General features: G+C 36.7%; 1 protein-coding gene across 7 annotated transcripts in view; it reads left to right on the plus strand.

The window, feature by feature from the left end:
- The window catches only part of EDEM3 (ER degradation enhancing alpha-mannosidase like protein 3), a 76,976-nt gene that overhangs the window by 50,280 nt on the left and 5,743 nt on the right, over positions 1 to 20,953 (plus strand). The window contains exons 13-20 of one of the 7 annotated variants that reach the window (XM_020870568.2): positions 215 to 339; positions 5,032 to 5,197; positions 5,441 to 5,595; positions 6,485 to 6,641; positions 8,781 to 8,972; positions 10,274 to 10,439; positions 15,244 to 15,429; positions 16,723 to 16,770. In XM_020870568.2, the coding sequence (XP_020726227.2) occupies positions 215 to 339; positions 5,032 to 5,197; positions 5,441 to 5,595; positions 6,485 to 6,641; positions 8,781 to 8,972; positions 10,274 to 10,439; positions 15,244 to 15,429; positions 16,723 to 16,770 (1,195 nt within the window). The remainder of the gene's footprint in view (positions 1 to 214; positions 340 to 5,031; positions 5,198 to 5,440; positions 5,596 to 6,484; positions 6,642 to 8,780; positions 8,973 to 10,273; positions 10,440 to 15,243; positions 15,430 to 16,722; positions 16,771 to 20,953) is intronic. The other 6 variants (XM_070473943.1, XM_020870564.2, XM_070473944.1 and 3 more) reach the window with 6 other exon arrangements.

Raw genomic sequence — 20,953 nt, forward strand, 5'->3', positions numbered from 1 at the left:
TGTACAGTTGTGCTGCTTTCCAGTTGCGTATTTAAGAAATTCATAAAGCAGATTCATGGTGTGTTTGCAGAACTAGGTTCCATGTAACATGTGTTCCAGTGCCTGATACAATGCCTGGCACCCTGTAGGTGCTCAATAAATATTTGATAAATGAATGGTTTTATGGTACTATATAAGCTATGTATATGTATACATATATTCTCCTTTTTAATAGGCTACAGGAGATCCTTACTACCTTGAAGTAGGGAAAACACTTATTGAAAATTTAAATAAATATGCTAGAGTGCCTTGCGGATTTGCTGCCATGAAGGATGTTCGTACTGGAAGTCATGAGGACAGGTAAAACAATTCCTAACCTCCGTTTTCCTCAGGGTAACTCTGAAACAACACAAAATACGATTCTTAGTCAGCTTTCAGATATGCTAAATGCTTTTACAAGGGTATTTGAAGATGTAAATCTTAGTTCATTGTGCTTTTTTTTTTTTTAACTCTTAAATAGGCTTATTTTAAATTGTTTGAAAGTTTGTATTTTTGCCATAGTGACTGGCATATAGTAAGTGCTCAAATGATTTTTAAATAGATGAATAAATGATTGTTAAACATCAGAAGCTTGGGCTTTGGAGTATTAGGAAAGTTGGTATTTTCTTCTTTGTTACTAGTTTTTTCTGCTATGTAAAATGTTAGAAATCATCAAGGTGATGATAAATGATCTGGATAATGATTCCTGTTCAGTCAAAAGCAGTGTGGTGGTTACTGTGTATATTCTTATTCTGTTATTGATTTGGAGGGCTATGGAGGATTGTTGGCAGGTTATATTTTATTGGATACTGGATAGATGTAGATGACATGGAGCATTCAAGATACAAAAAGCATGCTTTGGTTAATGTGAAAGTCAGTAAAATTCCAGTTGTTCCAGGATCATTCGATTTGGCTGTTTTAACTGTTCAGAACATAGCAACACATGTCTAAATGAACATTAAAATTTGTTCATTTGGTTAGCAAATGTTCATTCCACAAATATTTACTAAAATGTCTTATGTGCCAGAGTTATACTAGTTTTTGAAGATTACAGATATAAAGACATGTCCTTTCTATCTTTGAATTCCTGGGGTAGGCAGATAAACAGGCTTTAAAGTATTGTATTCGTGCTGTGGATCATATTAAAGGGATGTGAAATGCAGAGTGGGATGTGATATTCACTTAAAGGTTTCTAGAGCATCTTGTGTCCTGAAGGATCAGGACTAGAAAAAGGAAAGTGGTAAAAGGAGTTTCCCGCAGAGGAACTAGGGACAGGGAAAACACAACACTCACAGAGCTGTCCCTCAGTCCTTCTCTCAGAGCATTCAGGTAATAGTTGATTAGACTTGAGAGCTTCTTCCTTGACTACAACTGATAAGAAATGGATAGGTTTCTGGAATCAGGCATACAGAAAACAGCAAGAAATGAAAGCAGATGGCTCGTGTATTTATCTGTAACATTTATTGGCTGCTTCCTACATTCCACGCACTCTTCTAATTAAACACTTTCTATGTTTAATTCCTTTGATCCTTACAACAGCCCTCTGAAGTATAATTTCTGTTATGATCTTCATTTTACAGATGAAGAAACCAAGGCACAGAGAGATTAGGGAACTTGTCCGAGGTCACAGAATTAGTTAGATTAATGCTAATCAAGGCAGATAGGCTTTTGACTATATGCTATGCTGGCAACTCATTGAAGGAACAGTAATTAACTGTCTACTGTATACCAGATGCTACTCTTAGGTAAGAAGATGAAAAGATCAATTAGAATTAGTCCCTGCCCTCCTGTGACTTGTAGTAAGTGAGGAAGGTGGGTATAAAAGAATCACAAGTCACTCAGTTCTGTCCAGCTTTATGTGAGCCTATGTAGCCTACCAGGCTCCTCTCCATAGGGTTTCACAGGCAACAATACTGAAGTGGGGGTTGCCATTTCCTCCTCCAGGGAATCTTCCTGGCCCAGAGATCAAACCCACATCTCCTGCAAGTCTCCTGTGTTGCAGGCAGATTCTTTACTGGTGAGCCCCAGGAAGCCTGATGTGTGCTAGAGTAGAAAGAAAAGTAGCAGGTGGAGGAATTACAGAGGGGAAAACATGATTTACTATGCCTGGAGAGTTCCATTTTTTCTAAATTTAGCATCCTTTTTTTCCTCCTGCTGAATATTCCTTACATTTCTGGATCTCTTATTGTTGCCTTTGTCCCATTCTGACTGTATTCCAATATATAGAGTGTCTCTTAAAATGTCATGTCCAGAAGGAACGGTACTTGAGGTGTGCTTGGCCCCGCAGCACTATTACCATCTGGGCTCAGCCACAGGATGGGTCATTTTCTGAGGGGCTGATGGGCTTGCTTCCTCTGTCCACTTTTCCTTATGGTAGCATTGTATCTCTTGGATGCATTTGGTCCAACAAAAGGTTGAGAACTACTAATCTTCGTCATGCCATGTTATTAGATGTGCTTTAGGTTTTCTCAGCAGCTTTGTTATGTTCAACACACAGTGAACTTGTGACTAGTTGACCTCAGATACTTAACAATGACTTGCTGACAAATGGGTGTTCTCTATTCTGCTCTTAAGCTGACTTTTTTTTTTTTTTTTTGAAGTGTAAACTTGGGACTTAATACTTATTCCAGCAAAATTTCTTTTTGTTGGGTTTTTTTTGTGTGTGTATCTAGACCAAAAAGAAGGCTTAACTATCATCTCAGTCATCTAAAAATATATTAGCTAAACAACTGTTTTCAGTGATTTTGGGTTTAGATAACTTTGCTATAAAAATTTCCATCTAATACTCTGCATTTGGTTGCTTATTCCCCTACAGATCTACCTTATTGTCTAGCTCACCTATGTCTCCCCTCCCTGCCCTCCCTCCCAGTTTTCAAAGTAGAAATATCTGCATCTTTCTAATAACGATCACTTAAAGAATTTAAATGACAAAAAAGAATATGAAAATTTTCCTGCAATACTTTCCCTACTTGCCATCCTAAGATTATCACTGTTGGCAGTATTAGAAACAGTCTTCGAGACAATTTTAATGGCTGTGTGTTTGCATTTATGTATATAGTTACGGTTTTTAAGTACAAAATAGATTATGTGATATAATACTCAAACTCGCTAGCTTTACCTAACTCATACTATAGTGATCTTACCATGTCTATTCTTTTCTGAGTGTTTACAAATCATCTGTTCCATAATCATCTGTGGAATTTGCCAAAAATCAACATCTTGCCATATATACACTATCATGTGTAAAATAGATAGTGGGAAGTTGCTAAATAACCTAGGGAGCCTAGCCCTGTGCTCTGTGATGACCTAGAGGGATGAGATGGGGGGTGGGGATGGAAAGAAGATATATATATATATATATATATATATATATATATAGTTATGACTGATTCACATTGTTTTATGGCAGAAACCAACACATAATTATAATTTCCCGCCAATTAAAAAATAAATAAAAATTTTAAAAATCAACATCTTGCACATTAGTTTACAGTTCTCAAACTAGCATTTGCTCATGAAAGTAACTATCAGCCCTCCAGAAAAACTTAAATTACCATAAGTGTATTGCAGGTAGACAGGAAAGTATTTTATCTATTCTATAATGATTAACATCCAAAATGTTCAAAAAAGTTTTGAAACATTATAGGTGAGTTCTAAAATAAAACATCATTTATGTATGGGAAAAATTATGATAGTTCTATTTTTGAGCTCATGTGCATGCCAAGTGCTATGCTAAATAGTTGACATTATAGAATCTCATTTAGTTTTTACACCACTATAAGCATATATTATGTCCTTTCAGAATAAACTGGAGCTCATGGTCCTTATGTAGTATCCCCTTGGTGTCATAGCTAGCCTTTAGAAGGTATTTTCTATTCCGAAAGCCTCAGATCCTTACCGCTCTGTCCAGCTTCCTCTCCATTTCATTCTTTTGTAATGCTGTTTAAACTTGCATTTGAAAACATTTATTGAGTGCCTACTGTATGCCAGGAATTGTGCTTGCCCAGATTTATGAAACTGTGCAGCCTGTCTAGTAACTGCTAAAAGCTCAAATGCTTTGGAATGTAGCACATTTACTTAAATTCCTTGTTACTGTAACCATGCTCTTTTTCTACCACTTTTTACTAAAGCTTTTCTTTAAAATGTTTATTAAAACATTATAACTTAGAACAGCATTGAAACATGTATATTATCTAGGGTGAAACAGATCACCAGCCCAGGTTGGGTACATGAGACAAGTGCTCGGGCCTGGTGCACTGGGAAGACCCAGAGGGATCGGGTGGAGAGGGAGGTGGGAGGGGGGACTGGGATGGGGAATACATGTAAATCCATGGCTAATTCATTTCAATGTATAACAAAAACTACTGTAATGATGTAAAGTAATTAGCCTCCAACTAATAAAAATAAAAGGAAAAAAAAACATAACTTTAAATCATTTGTAAAGTCACATGTTTTTAATTTCCTTTATTCATATTCCCTTCTTGAGAACTATTTCAGTATGTACAAGGTTATGATCATAGTCCATATGATTTTGCGTTGTACTTTTTTCATGTAACTTCATAAATGATTACTTTTAAAGCCTTCTTGTTTATCACTTAAATGGCTGTGTAATGAGCTGCTCAGAATTGTATTACTTTATCCAGTTCAATGAAGGTTAATTGAAGATTCCTGTAAGGTTCTCAGTAGTAGTGTTCATCTGCATTACCTCCCTGATGTTGGTTCTCTGTAGAAGAAATGCCGAACTCTTTTCTCAGGAGGCCCATAGGAAAATATTGTCTGCATTTTTGAGAAGATTTAGTGTGCTTGTGTGGTAGGCAGCCCCTGGTCTTTTTTACTTCCTTGGAACATGCTTGGAGTCCAGGCCGTTACCACTGGGGAGTAGATACGTTCTGTAGTTCTTTGGACGTCTGTGCTGGTGTAGACACGCTTGTTGACCTTGATTCTGCAGCTTTCAGATAGCTGGCATTTGGATATTTTTACGTACTTAGATTTGTCTGTAACCTTTTATTTTAGAATGGATTCCTTCTTCTTGGCGGAAATGTTTAAGTATCTTTACCTGTTATTTGCGGATAAAGAAGACATTATTTTTGACATAGAAGATTACATTTTTACAACAGAAGCTCATCTGTTACCTCTTTGGCTCTCCACTACAAATCAAAGAGTCTCTAAGAAGAACACAGTAGGTTATCTTTTTGAATTAAATATCTTGTTATTTTTTACTCCTATCTGTTTGTTTTGTTTTTCTAAGTGAAAAGTAATCCATGACCACAATTCAATAAATATAGTGTGGTTGAAGAATACCTTTGACGTTTTCTTACATTGTGTCCTGTGTATACTTACATTCCACTTATTCCTTTGCACAAAGTATAATATTAAGTAAAATAATTATTTGTACTTACATAACATTCTTTTCTCTTTTTAGACTTCAGAATATACAGAACTGGATGACAGTAACTTTGACTGGACTTGTCCAAACACTCAGATCCTCTTCCCTAACGATCCACTATATGCCCAGAGCATCCGTGAACCCTTGAAAAATGTGGTGGACAAGAGCTGTCCTAGAGGCATCATCAGAGTGTAAGATGTCTTATTTTATATTTATTAGTACCAAAATTAATTCTCAGTAAATGATATAGAATGTAAGGAGTAGCCAAGAATACATTCACTTAGAACCAAAATATTGAGAAGGTATGTATGTTAATGGATTAAAATTAAAATTATTGGTGAATAAAGTTAGATAGCAAAGTTTATTCAGCAATAATATCTTTATTATTATGGAAATTTCTGTATATCTTTTGATTAATGAACCAAGTAATTTTGGCAGCATATAATAGTTTGTAACTTCCACAGCACATTTTTACACAGGATAGTTTCATCAAATATTTCCACATCTTGTTTATGTAGAAAATATTTTTCCTTTTATCTGTAGTTTCTCTATAAGAAAAATAGCAGTGTTTTGATTTGATTTTTTGATGAGATACTTATTCTTGGTTGCTGAATAAAAATTTTTACCTTAATGAGTTCATTTTTGTCTAAATAGTTAATTAGAAAAGCTATCACTAGAAAATTAAAAGAAAATTTAAGGGAATGTTATTCAGTGATATAATCATTGTTCTGCTTTTCAAATATTGAGAGAAATGTCTGGATTTTTTTTGAGGGAGAAATAAATAGTAATAAATCCCCAAGCCAAGCTGTCCTGTACCTTCAGATGGTTATAATGCTGTTAATACTGCCTTACAGATAATATACAAGCTTTTGATAACTGTATAACTGTAAAATATATTTGAAAGCTATAACACTTACTAAAAACCTATGTTGTATGTAGGTAAATAACAGTTTCTATTCCATTTTTCACTAGTTTAAAACTAGCAATTCTGCAAATATCTAACATTATTTTTATTTTGCTTTATGTTTTTTCCCAATTCTGATTTGTAGTTTTTTAAGCCTTGCCTATAATTACTTTTAGCAGAGAGGAGAGTTTGAGGAGTGGAGCTAAACCCCCTCTGAGAGCCAGAGATTTCATGGCCACTAACCCTGAGCATTTAGAAATCTTGAAGAAGATGGGGGTGAGTTTGATTCACCTCAAAGATGGGAGAGTCCAGTTGGTTCAACATGCAATCCAAGTAAGACATTGCTGCACTAATTAGCTATGGTCTCTATCCTGTTTGGTCTCATTAGCTTTAATAATATAATGACACTTGGCTTTTTAAAAACCTCAAATGTATGGTTTAAAGTAAGAGGATCAGAATTTTAGTACTTGGAAGTATCTTGGAAAGCCATCTTAATTCAACCTGATTTATAGTATAGATCAGTTAAATCACAAATAGATTGCTGGTTTGCCTGTGTTGATAAGGTCAAACACTGACTCAAATCTAAGTTTTCTGTTTCTCATTCTCTTGTCTTTCCACTATTTAGAACATAGTCTTAAAAGCTAATAATTAGTTTTAATATTTATATCTCTATTTTACACTGTTTTAGTTTCCAAGGAGTATTAAATATTTCATTCATTAATCAAAATTTGCATTTATTTATCTGTGCCTAGGCAACATAACATGTGTCTTTGGGAAATTTTTGTAGATTTTTGATTTAAAAGTTTTCATAACCTGAGATCTTTAAATTGTCCACCTTATTCCTACCTTAATTCTGAGAGAAGTACAATTTGAGAAATAATTTCAACGAAGTAGAATCATATTCAGATATCCCTTAATCTCTAATTCAACCTTCTCACTACCTCATCTTCCCCTTGGGTTTCTCTCTCATCTCTATTCTTGCCACATCCGTCCTTCCTTAAAGAATCTTCTGTCTGCTTCCTTGTGTTTCACTCGTCCCAGCAGAGGGAATGACATCTCTAATGACACTGCTTTCACCTGGGTCACCAGTGACGTAGTTGCCAGCTAGTGGCCCCTTCATCCTCATATGATTGAACTTTTTTGTAACTATTGACTGGTCTCTTTTTAGAACATACCCATTTCTTGTCTTCCAGGGTATCCCAACATCTTTGCAAATACTCTGTTCAGTATTTTGTAGATTCCTTTGCAACTCTGCTTTCTTGGCACAGCCTCTCAGTGTAGGTACTATCAAAGAATCTGCACCATATTTTTTTTCTTTCTGTACTCTTCTTCAGTAGTATCTATTTCTGCAAGCTCCACCATCATCTTTGTACATGTGATTTCTTAGATACATGTGTATGCGTGCGTGCTCAGTCGTGTCCAACTCTTTGCAACCCCGTGGACTGTAGCCCGCCAGGCTCCTCTGTCCGTGGGATTTCTCAGGCACGAATACTAGAGTGGGCTGCTACTTCTTTCTCCAGTGGGTCATCTGTATGTAATCCTGATTGTGAACTTTACTTCTTAAACCCAGCTTTAATCTACCTGTCATGCATTTTTGCATCTCAGATCTCAGTCTGACCAAACCTGAGTTAATTCTCTCTCCCTGCTTCCACCACAGTCTGTCTCTCTCTTCATTTTTGTTCTCTATCTTAGTCAGCCCTGACGTTATTTTCTAAGTCACCAAAACTAGAAATCTCAGATAGGCTTGAATTTCTGTCTGCCAGCTCTTCTCTGTTCTCCTCTATCTCCTATCAAGTTCCATTGACTTTTTCTGTAAAGTGTTAGAAATTCATCTTTTTCCTACTATAGTCAGGCACTCTTCAACTTTTCCTCTGTTAAGATGCAATTTGAGTCATTCCAAATACTTCCCAGATACACACTGACAAAATCAGTCATTCATTCCCTTGTCTATGTTCCTAGTCTACTTTCCCTCTTGAGAAATTTTATTGTAGCTAATTTTACATCTCTTCTCTAGATATAAACTTTTTAAAGTAAAAGACTATATCCCCAGTGCCTAGTCAAGGTCTAGGATGTAATAGGTGACTGATACTTATGCCTTGAATATAATCTGGTTGTTGGTTCATACTTTCAAAGAAGGGGAGTATAAGTCAGGTATGAGGTTTATTTCTTAAAAGGGCAGCCAGGGGAGAAAACAGGCAAAGTGAGCATTTGAGCCTTTGGTTGGAAGTCCAGTTCTCAGTTTGTATCAAAAGTGGTTTATAGAACAGTGAAAGAGACATTAATAAAAATTTCAGATGTTATATTCAGAAAATATTTCCAGAAGCAATATTTATGAGAAGAAATAGGCCATAAGTATTTGGTAGAGACCAAAGCTGAAAGGAGAAATTTTGGAGTAAATTTGCAGAAGTATTTAAGAAATAAAAAAGTTGAAAGTTTCCAGAAAGGATAAAATTAATCTTATTTCTTTCCTAGGCTGCTAGTTCGATTGATGCAGAAGATGGATTGAGGTTTATGCAGGAGATGATTGAATTGTCAAGTCAACAACAAAAAGAACAGCAGCTCCCTCCACGAGCTGTACAGATTATTTCCCACCCATTTTTTGGCCGGGTAGTATTAACTGCTGGTCCAGCACAGTTTGGGCCAGACCTGTCTAAACATAAAGAGGTGTGTGCACTTTTAATATTGTTGAGGTTGAACTTGGATAGTACTTAAGTGTTGTTAATTTTTTAATCTCTTTTCTATTTTAGTACTTTTAACTTACTTAAAACACCTAAATATTTAGTCTCCTAGATTAAAAGAGATTAAATTTAAAAGCATATCTTGAAAATATTGAGTCATAATGTATGTTTGCAATATGTCTATAGAATTTTACTTAAAATGTTGTTCAGATACTGTTCTCTTAATTCAAAGCCTTTAGCTTATCTAAAAATGGTTTTCAAGCTTTTAAACTACTAAAACCTTTCTTTGAACAAAAATCTAACTCAGAGGCTTGATGTAGAGAACAGCTAAAGCGAAAGTGCTCTGGACAAGTGGCTGTGAAGAGCCTCAGCTGCTGAGGCCCCACTGAGCCAATTTGGAAGGCCACTAAGCTAGCTTGCCCTGATAGTTTACTCTACGTGCGGAGCGGAGCTCATGAGTGCAGCTGTCTGACTGACTGGGAGCGAAGCTAGCGAGCTGCTAGACTGGAACCCAAGTATCCTGATCGTCTAAAACCGGTCTTTGAACTCTGTTACCACTAATTTAAACTTTTTCTAGTGTATACTTTAAAGTTATGTAGGTTTATAATTGATTGACTTGTTCAACAACTCTTACTCTAGGCACTATTTTAGATTTTTACTGTATGTCATGTTTATAAAAACCAGTGAAGGTTCACGCACTCATGAAGTTTACATTCTAAGAGCAAGAAGGATCTTAAAACATCTTTACACTCACATCTTTAAAATCAGTTCTCTGGTGGATTTAATTTTTCTAGGAAGAAGAATTGCTTGCAGATTTATGTACACTAAATCCATTTTTTTCCCCTCTTTCAAAAATTTTCCTGGTTACCAGTGATGGTTTAAAAATGGTTCTCAGCTGTTGAAGTATGGGTTTGGGTATATAGTGAGTCTGCCAACAGGCTCCAACTTTACCACTTTCTAACATCGTGACCTTGAGCAAATTATGAAAGCTGAATCTCAGTTCACCATATGTAAAATGTATATGTTATCTATATTTAACTCAGAGCCATTATAAAGATCAGGTTTAGTAATTTATGTAAAAATGCTTTTATAAACTGCAAAGTACAGTAGAAATATTGGTCGGGGACTACGATATGCAAAATGTTGAAAGCAGAAATTTATGCTAAATGTGTATTGGATGTGTTATCGTTAGAAAAGAAAGATCTTAAGGCTTTAGATATTGAATTTTAATGACATGGTAGTGATTTGAGAAGATAAGTTGTTCAAGTAACTTTTTATTTCTGACAGACAAGAGGATTTGTTGCAAGCAGTAAACCATACAATGGTTGTTCAGAACTTACTAACCCTGAAGCAGTGATGGGAAAAATTGCTTTGATACAAAGAGGGCAGTGCATGTTTGCAGAAAAGGCACGCAACATACAGAATGCTGGAGCCATTGGTGGCATTGTTATTGGTAAGTAATAATAACTAAAACATAATTTTTAAGGTTTTTCCTTTCATTTTCCAAAATTTTATCAGAGTTTGTCATATTGTTTTTACTTCACTAGCCAGCATATTGGATAGGTAATCTAGTGATTCTGTTAATAACTTGTATATGTCTCATACCTTGTTTGAACATCTAAATCTGAGTTTCTGTATATTAATGCCAATAAATGTACTTGAGTCAGATGTGAAGGTGCAGCAGGAGTGATGGTAAAAACACCTGATACCATGGATCAGAAAATGTGCCCATGAGATCCAAAACCCCTAGGGGCAAGAATTATACCTGCCACCTCCAGTGGAAAGTCACTGAAAATAGCCATTCCTCCACACAGATGCAATCTTTGGAGTCAGATACATGGGGGTGCAGTTCCTGGCTCTTCTACAAAATCATGCTGTAACCTTTAGATTGTTTACCTGTTTATTCAGTAGAATTTTTTTTAGCTACGGTGAAAATGGTAATAAACATCTTTTAGGTGGTTGTGAGGTTTGAAGATAATGGAAATAAAATTTCCTAAAATTACTGACATGGGTAAAAATAAAATAGTAGGATTTATTTCATTGAAAAAATATTTACTATTCCTTTTGCTTATCCTATATGGGCACTACAGTGTTGATTTAATGAATGCATGAATTTCATAGTTAAATATTAACATTAGGAGAAGTTCTGCTTAATAAATTAGTGGTTAGCGAACTATAGCCTGCAAGCCAAGTTTGGCTCACTGCTTTTTTTGTAAGTAAAAGTTTTATTAGAACACAGCTCGTCAGTTTGTTTACCTATCTTCTGTAACTGCTTTCCCAGAACAGTGCTGGAGCTGAGTGGTGGTAACAGTAGCAAAGCCTAAACTATTCTCTATCTGACCAGTTACAGAGGGTTTGCTGATGGCAGACTTAAATCACCTCTTAATCCTTGGTTATTTTCCACTCTGAGATTACTTTTATTAAATAATTTAATAGCTTGCCACTACTGTTATTTTAGACTTCTTACTGAGTTTTAAAAATATGAAAAAATAAAGTTGGGAACATATGTGGAGTATTTTAGATTTTCCCCATTTTTTGGTAAAGTCTAATTTTCATGGTATTCTGTACTCTGCAAGGTTTGTCAAATCAAATGCTTTCATTAGTAGCTATCAGTTATAGAATGCTATCTTGAGATCTGTAAGTAAATAATTAAAAGAAATGGTCCTTAATTTTTAAAAAAATTAATGTCTAAGTGGAAACTTTCTTATATTGTAACTCCTTTCCCTGAAGTTATTTTTTTGTTTCTGGTGAAGCATTTTGTTTAGTTTCTAATAGTTTTCGGTTCAGTTCAGTTTGCTCAATTATGTCCGACTCTTTGCAACCCTATGGGCTGCAGCACACCAGGCTTCCCTGTCCTTAACCATTTCCCGGAGCTTGCTCAAATTCATGTCCATCCGGTCGGTGATGCCATCCAACCATCTCATCTTCTGTTGTCTCCTCCTCCTCCTCCCTTCAATCTTTCCCAGCATCAGGCTGTTTTCCAACGAGTCAGTTCTTTGCATTTGGTGGCTAAAGTATTGGAGTTTGAGCTTCAGCATCAGCCCTTCATATGAATAAAGTGAAGTCGCTCAGTCGTGTCCGACTCTTTGCGACCCCATGAATGGTAGCCTACCAGGCTCCTCCCTCTATGGGAGTCTCCAGGAAATATGAATATTCAGGACTAATTTTCTTTAGGATTGACTTCTTTGATCTCCTTGCTGTCCAAGGAACTCTCAAGAGTTTTCTCCAACACCACAGTTGAAAAGCATCAATTCTTTATTGTCCAACTCTCACATGACTACTGAAAAAGCCAAGTCCCATGCATGACTACTGGAAAAACCATAGCTTTGACTATACGGACCTTTGTCAGCAAAGTAATGTCTCTGCTTTTTAATATGTTGTCTAGATTTGTCATAGCTTTCCTTCCAAGGAGCAAGTGTCTTTTAATTTCCTGGCTGCAGTCACCATCTACAGTGGTTTTCAGTTCAGTTCAGTCGCTCAGTCGTGTCCGACTCTTTGCGACCCCGTGAACTTCAGCACGCCAGGCCTCCCTGTCCATCACCAACTCCTGGACTTTACGCAAACTCATGTCCATTGAGTCAGTGATGCCATCCAACCGTCTCATCCTCTTTGTCCCCTTCTCCTCCTGCCCCCTCCCAGCATCAGGGTCTTTTCAAATGAGTCAGCTCTTCGCATCAGGTGGCCAAAATATTGGAGTTTCAGCTTCAACATCAGTTATTCCAGTGAACATCCAGGACTGATTTCCTTTAGGATGGACTGGTTGGATCTCCTTGAAGTCCAAGGGACTCTCAAGAGTCTTCTCCAACACCACAGTTCAAAAACATCAACTCTTCTGTGCTCAGCTTTCTTTATAGTCCAACTCTCACATCCATACATGACTACTGGAAAAACCATAGCCTTGACTAGATGGACCTTTGTTGGCAAAGTAATGTCTCTGCTTTTTAATATGCTGTCTAGGTTGGTCATAACTTTCCTTCCAAGGAGTAAGCATTTTTTAATCTCATGGCTGCCAGTCTCCATCTTCAGTAATTTTGGAGCCCCCAAAAATAAAGTCAGCCACTGTTTCCCCATCTATTTGTCATGAAATGATGGGGCCGGATGCCATGATGTTAGTTTTCTGAATGTTGAGCTTTACGCCAACTTTTTCACTCTCCTCTTTTACCTTCATCAAGAGGCTCTTTAGTTCTTCTTCGCTTTCTGCCATAAGGGTGGTGTCATCTGCATATCTGAGGTTATTGATATTTTTCCCAGCAGTCTTGATTCCAGCTTCATCCAGTCTAGCATTTCTCATGATGTGTACATATAAATTAAATAAGTAGGGTGACAATATATAGCCTTGACGTACTCCTTTTCCTATTTGGAACCAGTCTGTTGTTCCATGTCCAATTCTGACTGTTGCTTCCTGACCTGCATACAGGTTTCTCAAGAGGCAGGTCAGGTGGTCTGGTATTCCCATCTCTTTCAGAATTTTCCACAGTTTATTGTGATCCACACAGTCAAAGGCTTTGGCATAGTAAATAAAGCAGAAATAGATGTTTTTGTGGAACTCTCTTGCTTTTTCAGTGATCCAGCTAATGTTGGCAATTTGATCTCTGGTTCTTCTGCCTTTTCTAAAACCAGCTTGAACATCTGAAAGTTCACGGTTCACGTATTGCTAAAGCCTGGCTTGGAGGATTTTGAGCATTACCTTACTAACATGTGAGATGAGTGCAATTGTGCAGCAGTTTGAGCATTCTTTGGCATTGCCTTTCTTTGGGATTGGAATGAAAACTGACCTTTTCCAGTCCTGTGGCCACTGAGCTTTCCAATTTGCTGATATATTGAGTGCAACACTTTCACAGCATCATCTTTTAGGACTTGAAATAGCTCAACTGGAATTCCATCACCTCCACTAGCTTTGTCCGTAGTGATATTTCCTAAGGCTCACTTGACTTCGCATTCCAGGATGTCTGGCTCTAGGTGAGTGATCACACCATCATGATTATCTGGGTCGTGAGTGGTTTTAATTGTATATAAATGAGCAAATTAGGACTTGGTTGTTTTTTATCCCAAATACCAGAAGTATAGATTATCTTAAAAATCATTTGCCTAGAAGAGACAGTTTATTTAGTGTAAGGGAGGTTTGTTTACTATATGGAAATAGATTATTTTTGTTGAACCCAAGAGTAAGAAATACAACTGAGTGCTCTAAGGAATTAGAAGTGGAAACTAAAAATCATCAGGAACCATGATGGCTAGCATTTTTCTTGTCTCTATCTGTGGGTCCTCCTGGACTCTTCTCTGAAGCTCCTTGCTATTCTGCTTCATTCTGCAGTTTCTCACCAGCTTGCTCTGTTTTTACCTAGCAGTTCCAAAATGGCCTTTTCCAAAATTGCAACCTAAGCCATCAGTCTGTGTCACTTAACTGGACTTCTACCCACTGCTAACCGAAAGTCTTTCTTTTTTGAAAGTGTGCCACTTCAAATATCCCAGAGACACTGAGGGTCAGGTAGCCATCCTTTGTCCGGTCAGTTATTGTTGAAGGGGGTGATTCTGCACGGTATTCTCCACTTAGCAGGGCCTGTCCATGCAAGCTCTCTGAGAGGTGACAGACAGGTTCTCCAGGGAGACTGGCATGTGAGATTAGGACTGGACATAACTGACATCTCCAGTAGAGTAGTAATTAGCAGCCCTACTATTATTTTTTAACCAGTGTAAAGTCACATTAGTGTTTCACTCAACTTACAGAGGAAAACAACGGTCTATTCGTAATTATTCCTTGTGAAGAGTGTTTTTAAAATATATAATATAATGCCATTAGAGGAAATTGTAAATAACAATAAAATTTTCATTATTCTATCATTGTAATTCAAGTCTCTGAATTTTTCCCTTTTTAGGCTTTTTCATAAGCATCTGAAATTTTTATAGTCACAATCATAGAACTTTGTACTTTACTTTTTTATGTAATAATAACATTTTGTTTTTCTGTGTGTTCCCTCAGGTAGTTCATTATAATTTACTTAACAGTTTACAGTTGTTGACAAGTATAAAGCACTCCAGTAAACTTTTTCAGGCATAGATCATTTCACTTCTTTTGAATTATTTCCTCAGGATAAATTTCTAGGAGTAGAATTAGTGGGGCCCCACAGGTATGAGTGATTTTGTGGTTCTTAATGCAGGAAATTAATGTCAACAGGTGAAGAACAGTAAAGATTGGTAGCTGGACCTTTCTCATGGATGAACTTTTTGATGTTTGCTTTTATTCATTCTCTGGCTAGATGACAATGAGGGGAGCAGTAGTGATACTGCCCCTCTGTTCCAGATGGCAGGGGATGGAAAGGACACAGATGACATTAAGATCCCCATGCTGTTTCTATTCAGTAAAGAAGGAAGTATCATACTGGATGCCATCCGGGAGTATGAGGAGGTAGAGGTGCTCCTTTCTGACAAAGCAAAAGATCGAGGTAAGGGTGAAAAATCCTTTGTTTTCTGCTTCACATTAATTTTTCTAACTTGACAAAAATGAGTTACAAAATGATTATTTATGGTTCACTGGTAAAAGAAGTAAAAATTTTTAGAAGGTGATTTCAAAATATGTTTTTCTTTTGGAAAGTTGAGTAATGAAATGTTTATTTTGCTTTGTTTGCTGATTTGGGATGTCATTAGAATTATATTTTTATATGTAATTTATAATTTTTGCTATGATTCTGCAAGTGATAAAAATAGAAGAGATTATATTAAGAGTCCTTTTTAACATTCACAGAGTCATTTTAACATCCACCATTCAATTTCACAGATTCTATATCCTATGGGTTTTTTTTAGAATAAGAAGTAAAAAGGGATTATATAGAACGGTGTTATATACGATATAATAGTAATTGGGTTTCACCAGGCCACCTGTAATCAAATAACGTGTGTCTTGGTGAAGGCGGTAGAAATCTAGCAGCTTCTCTTCACTGAGATCTAATTTCATCATATAGATACTTACAAGCTACAAGAATTACACATGACTAGCTAGTGCCTGAAGAACAAGATGGCATGCTTTAATTCATGAGAGTGTATATATATCCCTCTCTGGGCCAAGATTTTTGTTAGTAAATTGAAAGCTCTTTGGAACCCAAATTATTGTATAAATGCAAGGTCTCACTAGTATTCTTTTACAATTTCACATCTAGGGATAGAGAGCAAATGAGGGAAAGTGAACCATCAGATGTAGTCTGTAATCCTGCTTTTAATAGCCGTTTTCTTAGCCACTGGAGACTCCTATAGAGAGAGCACTTGTCCTCCTACCTCGCCTTCAACAGATTGTGTAATTGTACACGATTGTTGATGTTTGGGATATTTGTTTGGCAGATATGTAGGAAACTTACTCAATTCAGTATAACCTCCAAGTGGACCAATTAAAAAAAAAAAGTTTAGCAATAATCTAGTGCTAGCCAAATCAGTGTTTTGTGTTGTCTTCTTGTATTGCCTAATTCTTTGAGGTTCATTCAGTTGTTAACTATTTAAGCAGTATGGAGTGAGTAGGGTGTATGTACTTAAGGATGTATAAATAGAACAGAATAGAAAGGATTCCTAATCTTCTTAACTCCTCCTATGTGCCTGTTTTTGTTTTTTTTTTCCTTCTTGAGCCCTTTTTTCATTTAGATCTTTATATACATTTTGGCACATCAAACACAGGCAAATTATTATTCCATGTAACTCTTTAATGCCTTTGCTTTTTTCCCCCCTATTTTGTGCTACCATTGGAATTTCAGCAGCAATATTAAAAGGTAAAATGATTCCAAGCTACATTATTAATAGTAGTAAGTATCTTTAATAAGCCTTAAATTATATATATGTATATGCATGTGTATATATGTATATACATGTATATACACACATGCGTGTGCATATGTATATTGTTTCAGTGGCTACCATGATAATACATCATTTAAAGTAATTATTTTCATGTCTAGTCAGCTGTCCCATGATGATGATTCTTTATTGATCCTGTCATAACAAATTCTATAAATTAAATAATAGGTGAATTCACTAGTCCATATCCATGACAGAGTTACTCTTAACGAAGACATTGTTGTATAGCATGTATTACTTTTGATCACTTTTTATTGGAATGCAGTATAAACTATTTAAAGTATCAACTTGTTTTTAAAACCCATATATCTGTAGGAAATGTGTGAGGGTTAGGACTATGAGATTGTGGTGTAGAGCGTGTGCTGCCTATACCAGAGAAAGGATATGCAAAGAGATCAGTTATGCTATTTAAATTAAAAAAAGAGTCTGAACAGCATAATAGTATTCCCTTAAGGACCTTGCAGTAAAAGGGCTTTATTTAAATTATATGTTTTTTAAAGTTTTGATAGTCTGTCCATTTTTTGACTGCGATTCTGTTGTAGTGTGATATTTTGACAAAAAGCCTTGAAAAATTCCCCTTTTTGTATAGCTTTTTGAAGAACTATAGGGCATTATTAACTGTCAGCAATGAGTTATAGTATAATTGTTAGTATGTATCAGTGTAACGAAAGTCAGTGATGATAGTTTTATTAAGTCAGCTGCTTTATTTACTTAGGAACATGCTAAGTTAACATCTGTAGTGGGCACCATTAATCTGGCTTGTGCTGTTGCTGCATGCATTGTTTCTCTTCTGCTTCAGAATTAGCTGATGGAGTAGGTAAAAGTGTAGATTTCTGAGACCTACTCCAGAGTATTGAATCAGACTCTCTGAAAGCAGGGGATCAGAATCTGAAATTTTAAACAAGCATTCCAGTTCATTGTACTCAGCTATACTTTGAGAAGCACTGAATAAGGCCATGGAGGCACCCCTCCTTAAAAAAAAAAAAATCTCCCAGCTCTGTATCTGGCCTTATTGTGCCATCAAGGGTACTCAGACATGACTGAAGCAACTTAGCACACAACACACATATGGGTACTAGGTAGGATTCTATAAGTACACCAAATAATAGCAGCCATAAAATCTGAATGATTTAAAATGTCCTCCAGATTGTTTTCTCTAAAGATCTCATTCCACAGATACATATTTCCCTTAAAAAGTCAGTTTTGATGGAGCCAATCTTCCCACATATCAATACAGAAAATAGAGACTCCAGAACAAGCTCCCACTCCCCCTTCTAATTCTGATAAACCCCAGCCATTGATAAGAGAAATATCTGCAACAGTCCTATATCCTAGCAAAAATGTCCAGATAATTATTATACATTCTTCTTCAGAATAAAGCATTAGTAATTTATCGAATAGAAATGCTGCTTTCTCAGTTTAAACCAGTCACACTTCTAAAAGTTAAGTTATCCACAGAAGTGTTAATATTGTGTCCGTCATGTATACGGTTCCAGAATTTCTAGAATTTGTAAAGGTACTGAATAATAATTCCCACCCTGTGCCTGCAAACAAAAGACACTGTTACCTCGTATTACAAATTGAAACAATTTACAATTAAGATTCAGTTGACATTTCTCAGTAATATTTCTCAAGAGGGGGAAAAAAATCAGCATTTAAAAGTTTGAATACACGTTATCATTTTGTAGTTTATAGTGTAGTCCCAGTGCATTAAGAGCTGTGTGGATACACAGATTCGGAACTAGTTTCACATTTGTGTCTGTCTGGTGAAGAGGCAGGCAGGACAGGGGAAATAAAAGAAAGTCCAGTGGTTTGAACTGCCTGAGGTTTAAGTGTGGCAGTCTTCCTTTTCCTAAGATTGTCCTTCACTGAATTTGATTGGGGTGAATCTGTCCTTCAGTTGATCCTGTAGAACTTAGATTTCTACTGGAAAGGATTTGGTTCTGAGGAGGTGAATCGGATATGTAAACAGACGGCGTCTTTGCTTGGAAAGGGGCCGCTGAGACGCTGCTAGTAGGATTAACACTTAAGGACTCCAGCCTCTTCCTCAGTCACCACATGTTTTCTCTTGCACCTTGGCATTTGTACATCTTCCCTCTTTCCACAAATGCCTTGTAAGTCCTGATTCCACTCCCACAACCTTTTCCTCTTTAAAAACATTTCGTTATTCTAAATATCAAGTTTAGTGCTATCTTCTCTATGAATTCTCTTATTCTCATAGATAAAATGAATGGACATCTTCTTTAAAAATGTGTGTTCATTTAGTTTTGGCTGTGCTGGGTCTTTGTTGCTCTGCACGGCATTCTCTGGTTAGGACAGACAGGGTCTACTCTGCTCGTGGTGCTGTGGGCTTCTCATTGTCGTGGCTTCTCTCCTTACAGAGCACAGGGTTTGGAGCGTAGAGTTAGTGGTTGTGGCACATAGGCTTAGTTGCTAGATCTTCCTAGACCAGCATTGAATCTGTGTCCCCTGCATTGGCAAGTAGATTCTTAACCACTGGACCACCAGGGAAAATCCCAGCATCTTAATATGGTTGTACTTTTGACATTTGTATTACATTGTACTTCTTTACCTGCATCTCAGCTCTGTATTTCTTGCTGTCAGTAAATGCTGGTTGCATGGGTGAATGAATGATTGTAGAACATCCAGTCTCTTTGCCAAGTTTCTTTGTCCTTTCATTATTAAAATTTTTTCTTTTCTTTCTCTCTCTCTCTTATTTTGTTTTTGTATCTTGAGATTTTCTTCATTCTCTTTTGCTTCCGCAAGTCTGATTCACCATCCCTGAATTTAATGATGTAGTCATTAGTACTATGATACTCCATACGATGACAACAGGCCCCTTAGAATGAAGGTTTTGTAGTGGGGTGGTAGATTCTTTCTTCCTTTTTGTACTTCTCCAGCTGTCATTTTTATGTAGCTGATTGTTGCCACTTTGCTATGTATCACATATTCTCATATATTTGATCTGTTTTGGGGTGACTTTCTCTTCTTTTACACTAATCTATTTGCTCATTCCAGTGCCAATAATAGGATAGTTTGCTATTTTGAATACATTTTAATATCTCTCAAGTCAGCTCCCCTCTCACTAATTCTTTTCAGAATTTCTTGACTTCTCTGTGATGTACATTCTTCCATAGGAATTTAAAAATAATCCTATCCAGTCCAAAAAGTAAAGGAGTAGAATTGGGCTTCACTTTGGGGTTGTATAACTGTGTGTGTTACATATAAACAGGAAAATTTTGTTAAATATTGACTTTACATCCAGGTACATACAGGTACTTACCTGTAAATTGAATCAGATCTTATTTTTTCATTGAGAGTTTATAATACTAAGCAATAAGATTTCATAATAAGTTTAATTCTATGTCTTGTAGATTCTGTTTTTAATTATAAAAAGGATACTTAGTGTATTTCTAACCAGTTATTGCTACTACAGAGGGGTTATTTGTATTTGCCTACTTACCTTATTTTTACCCTCTATCAAATTCTTTTATCATCTTGATAGTACTGTTAAAAATTGAGTTACTTTGAGTTTAAGTGTAAAACAGAATCTGAAAATACAGACAACTTGATCTTTCCTGTTTCTGTTTTTACACTATTCTTTTTAGTTGAAGTACAGTTGATGTACAGTGTTGTATAAATGTCTGTTGGACAGCAAAGTGACTCAGTTATATTCCTTTCCATTATGGTTTATCACGGCATAATGAATATAGTTCCCTGTCTTAAACAGTAGGACCTTGTTGCTTATCCATCCTGTGTATACTGATTTGCATTTGTTAAGCCACCGAGGCAGTGACTGAGGTGTGCTCTCCTGGAGCCTGCATAGGCAGAGGCTGGCAGTGGAGAAAGGGGCTCCCCTTGTGTGCCACTTAACAATGGTGCTTGACTTCTTTGGTGGCCTGGATGCTTCTGCAGACACCCCCAGTTGCGGCCATACCGCACTCCAGCCCCCTTCAGGCCTTGTCCACACAGCCAGCAGCAGTCCTCTTCTGGGACCGCGCGCTCACCCCTGAGTTGCAGGCCCTGCCGTACCAGCGGACACGTGTCTCAGGCCGGGGCGCAGGATAGCAGCACTCCAGTCTGTGCAGGGGTCTTCTGCCTGCCACAGATGGGGGTTGTGCTCTCCTCCGA

The sequence above is a fragment of the Odocoileus virginianus genome, chromosome 11 (genome assembly GCF_023699985.2).
Source record: "Odocoileus virginianus isolate 20LAN1187 ecotype Illinois chromosome 11, Ovbor_1.2, whole genome shotgun sequence".
Classification (NCBI taxonomy): Eukaryota; Metazoa; Chordata; class Mammalia; order Artiodactyla; family Cervidae; genus Odocoileus; species Odocoileus virginianus.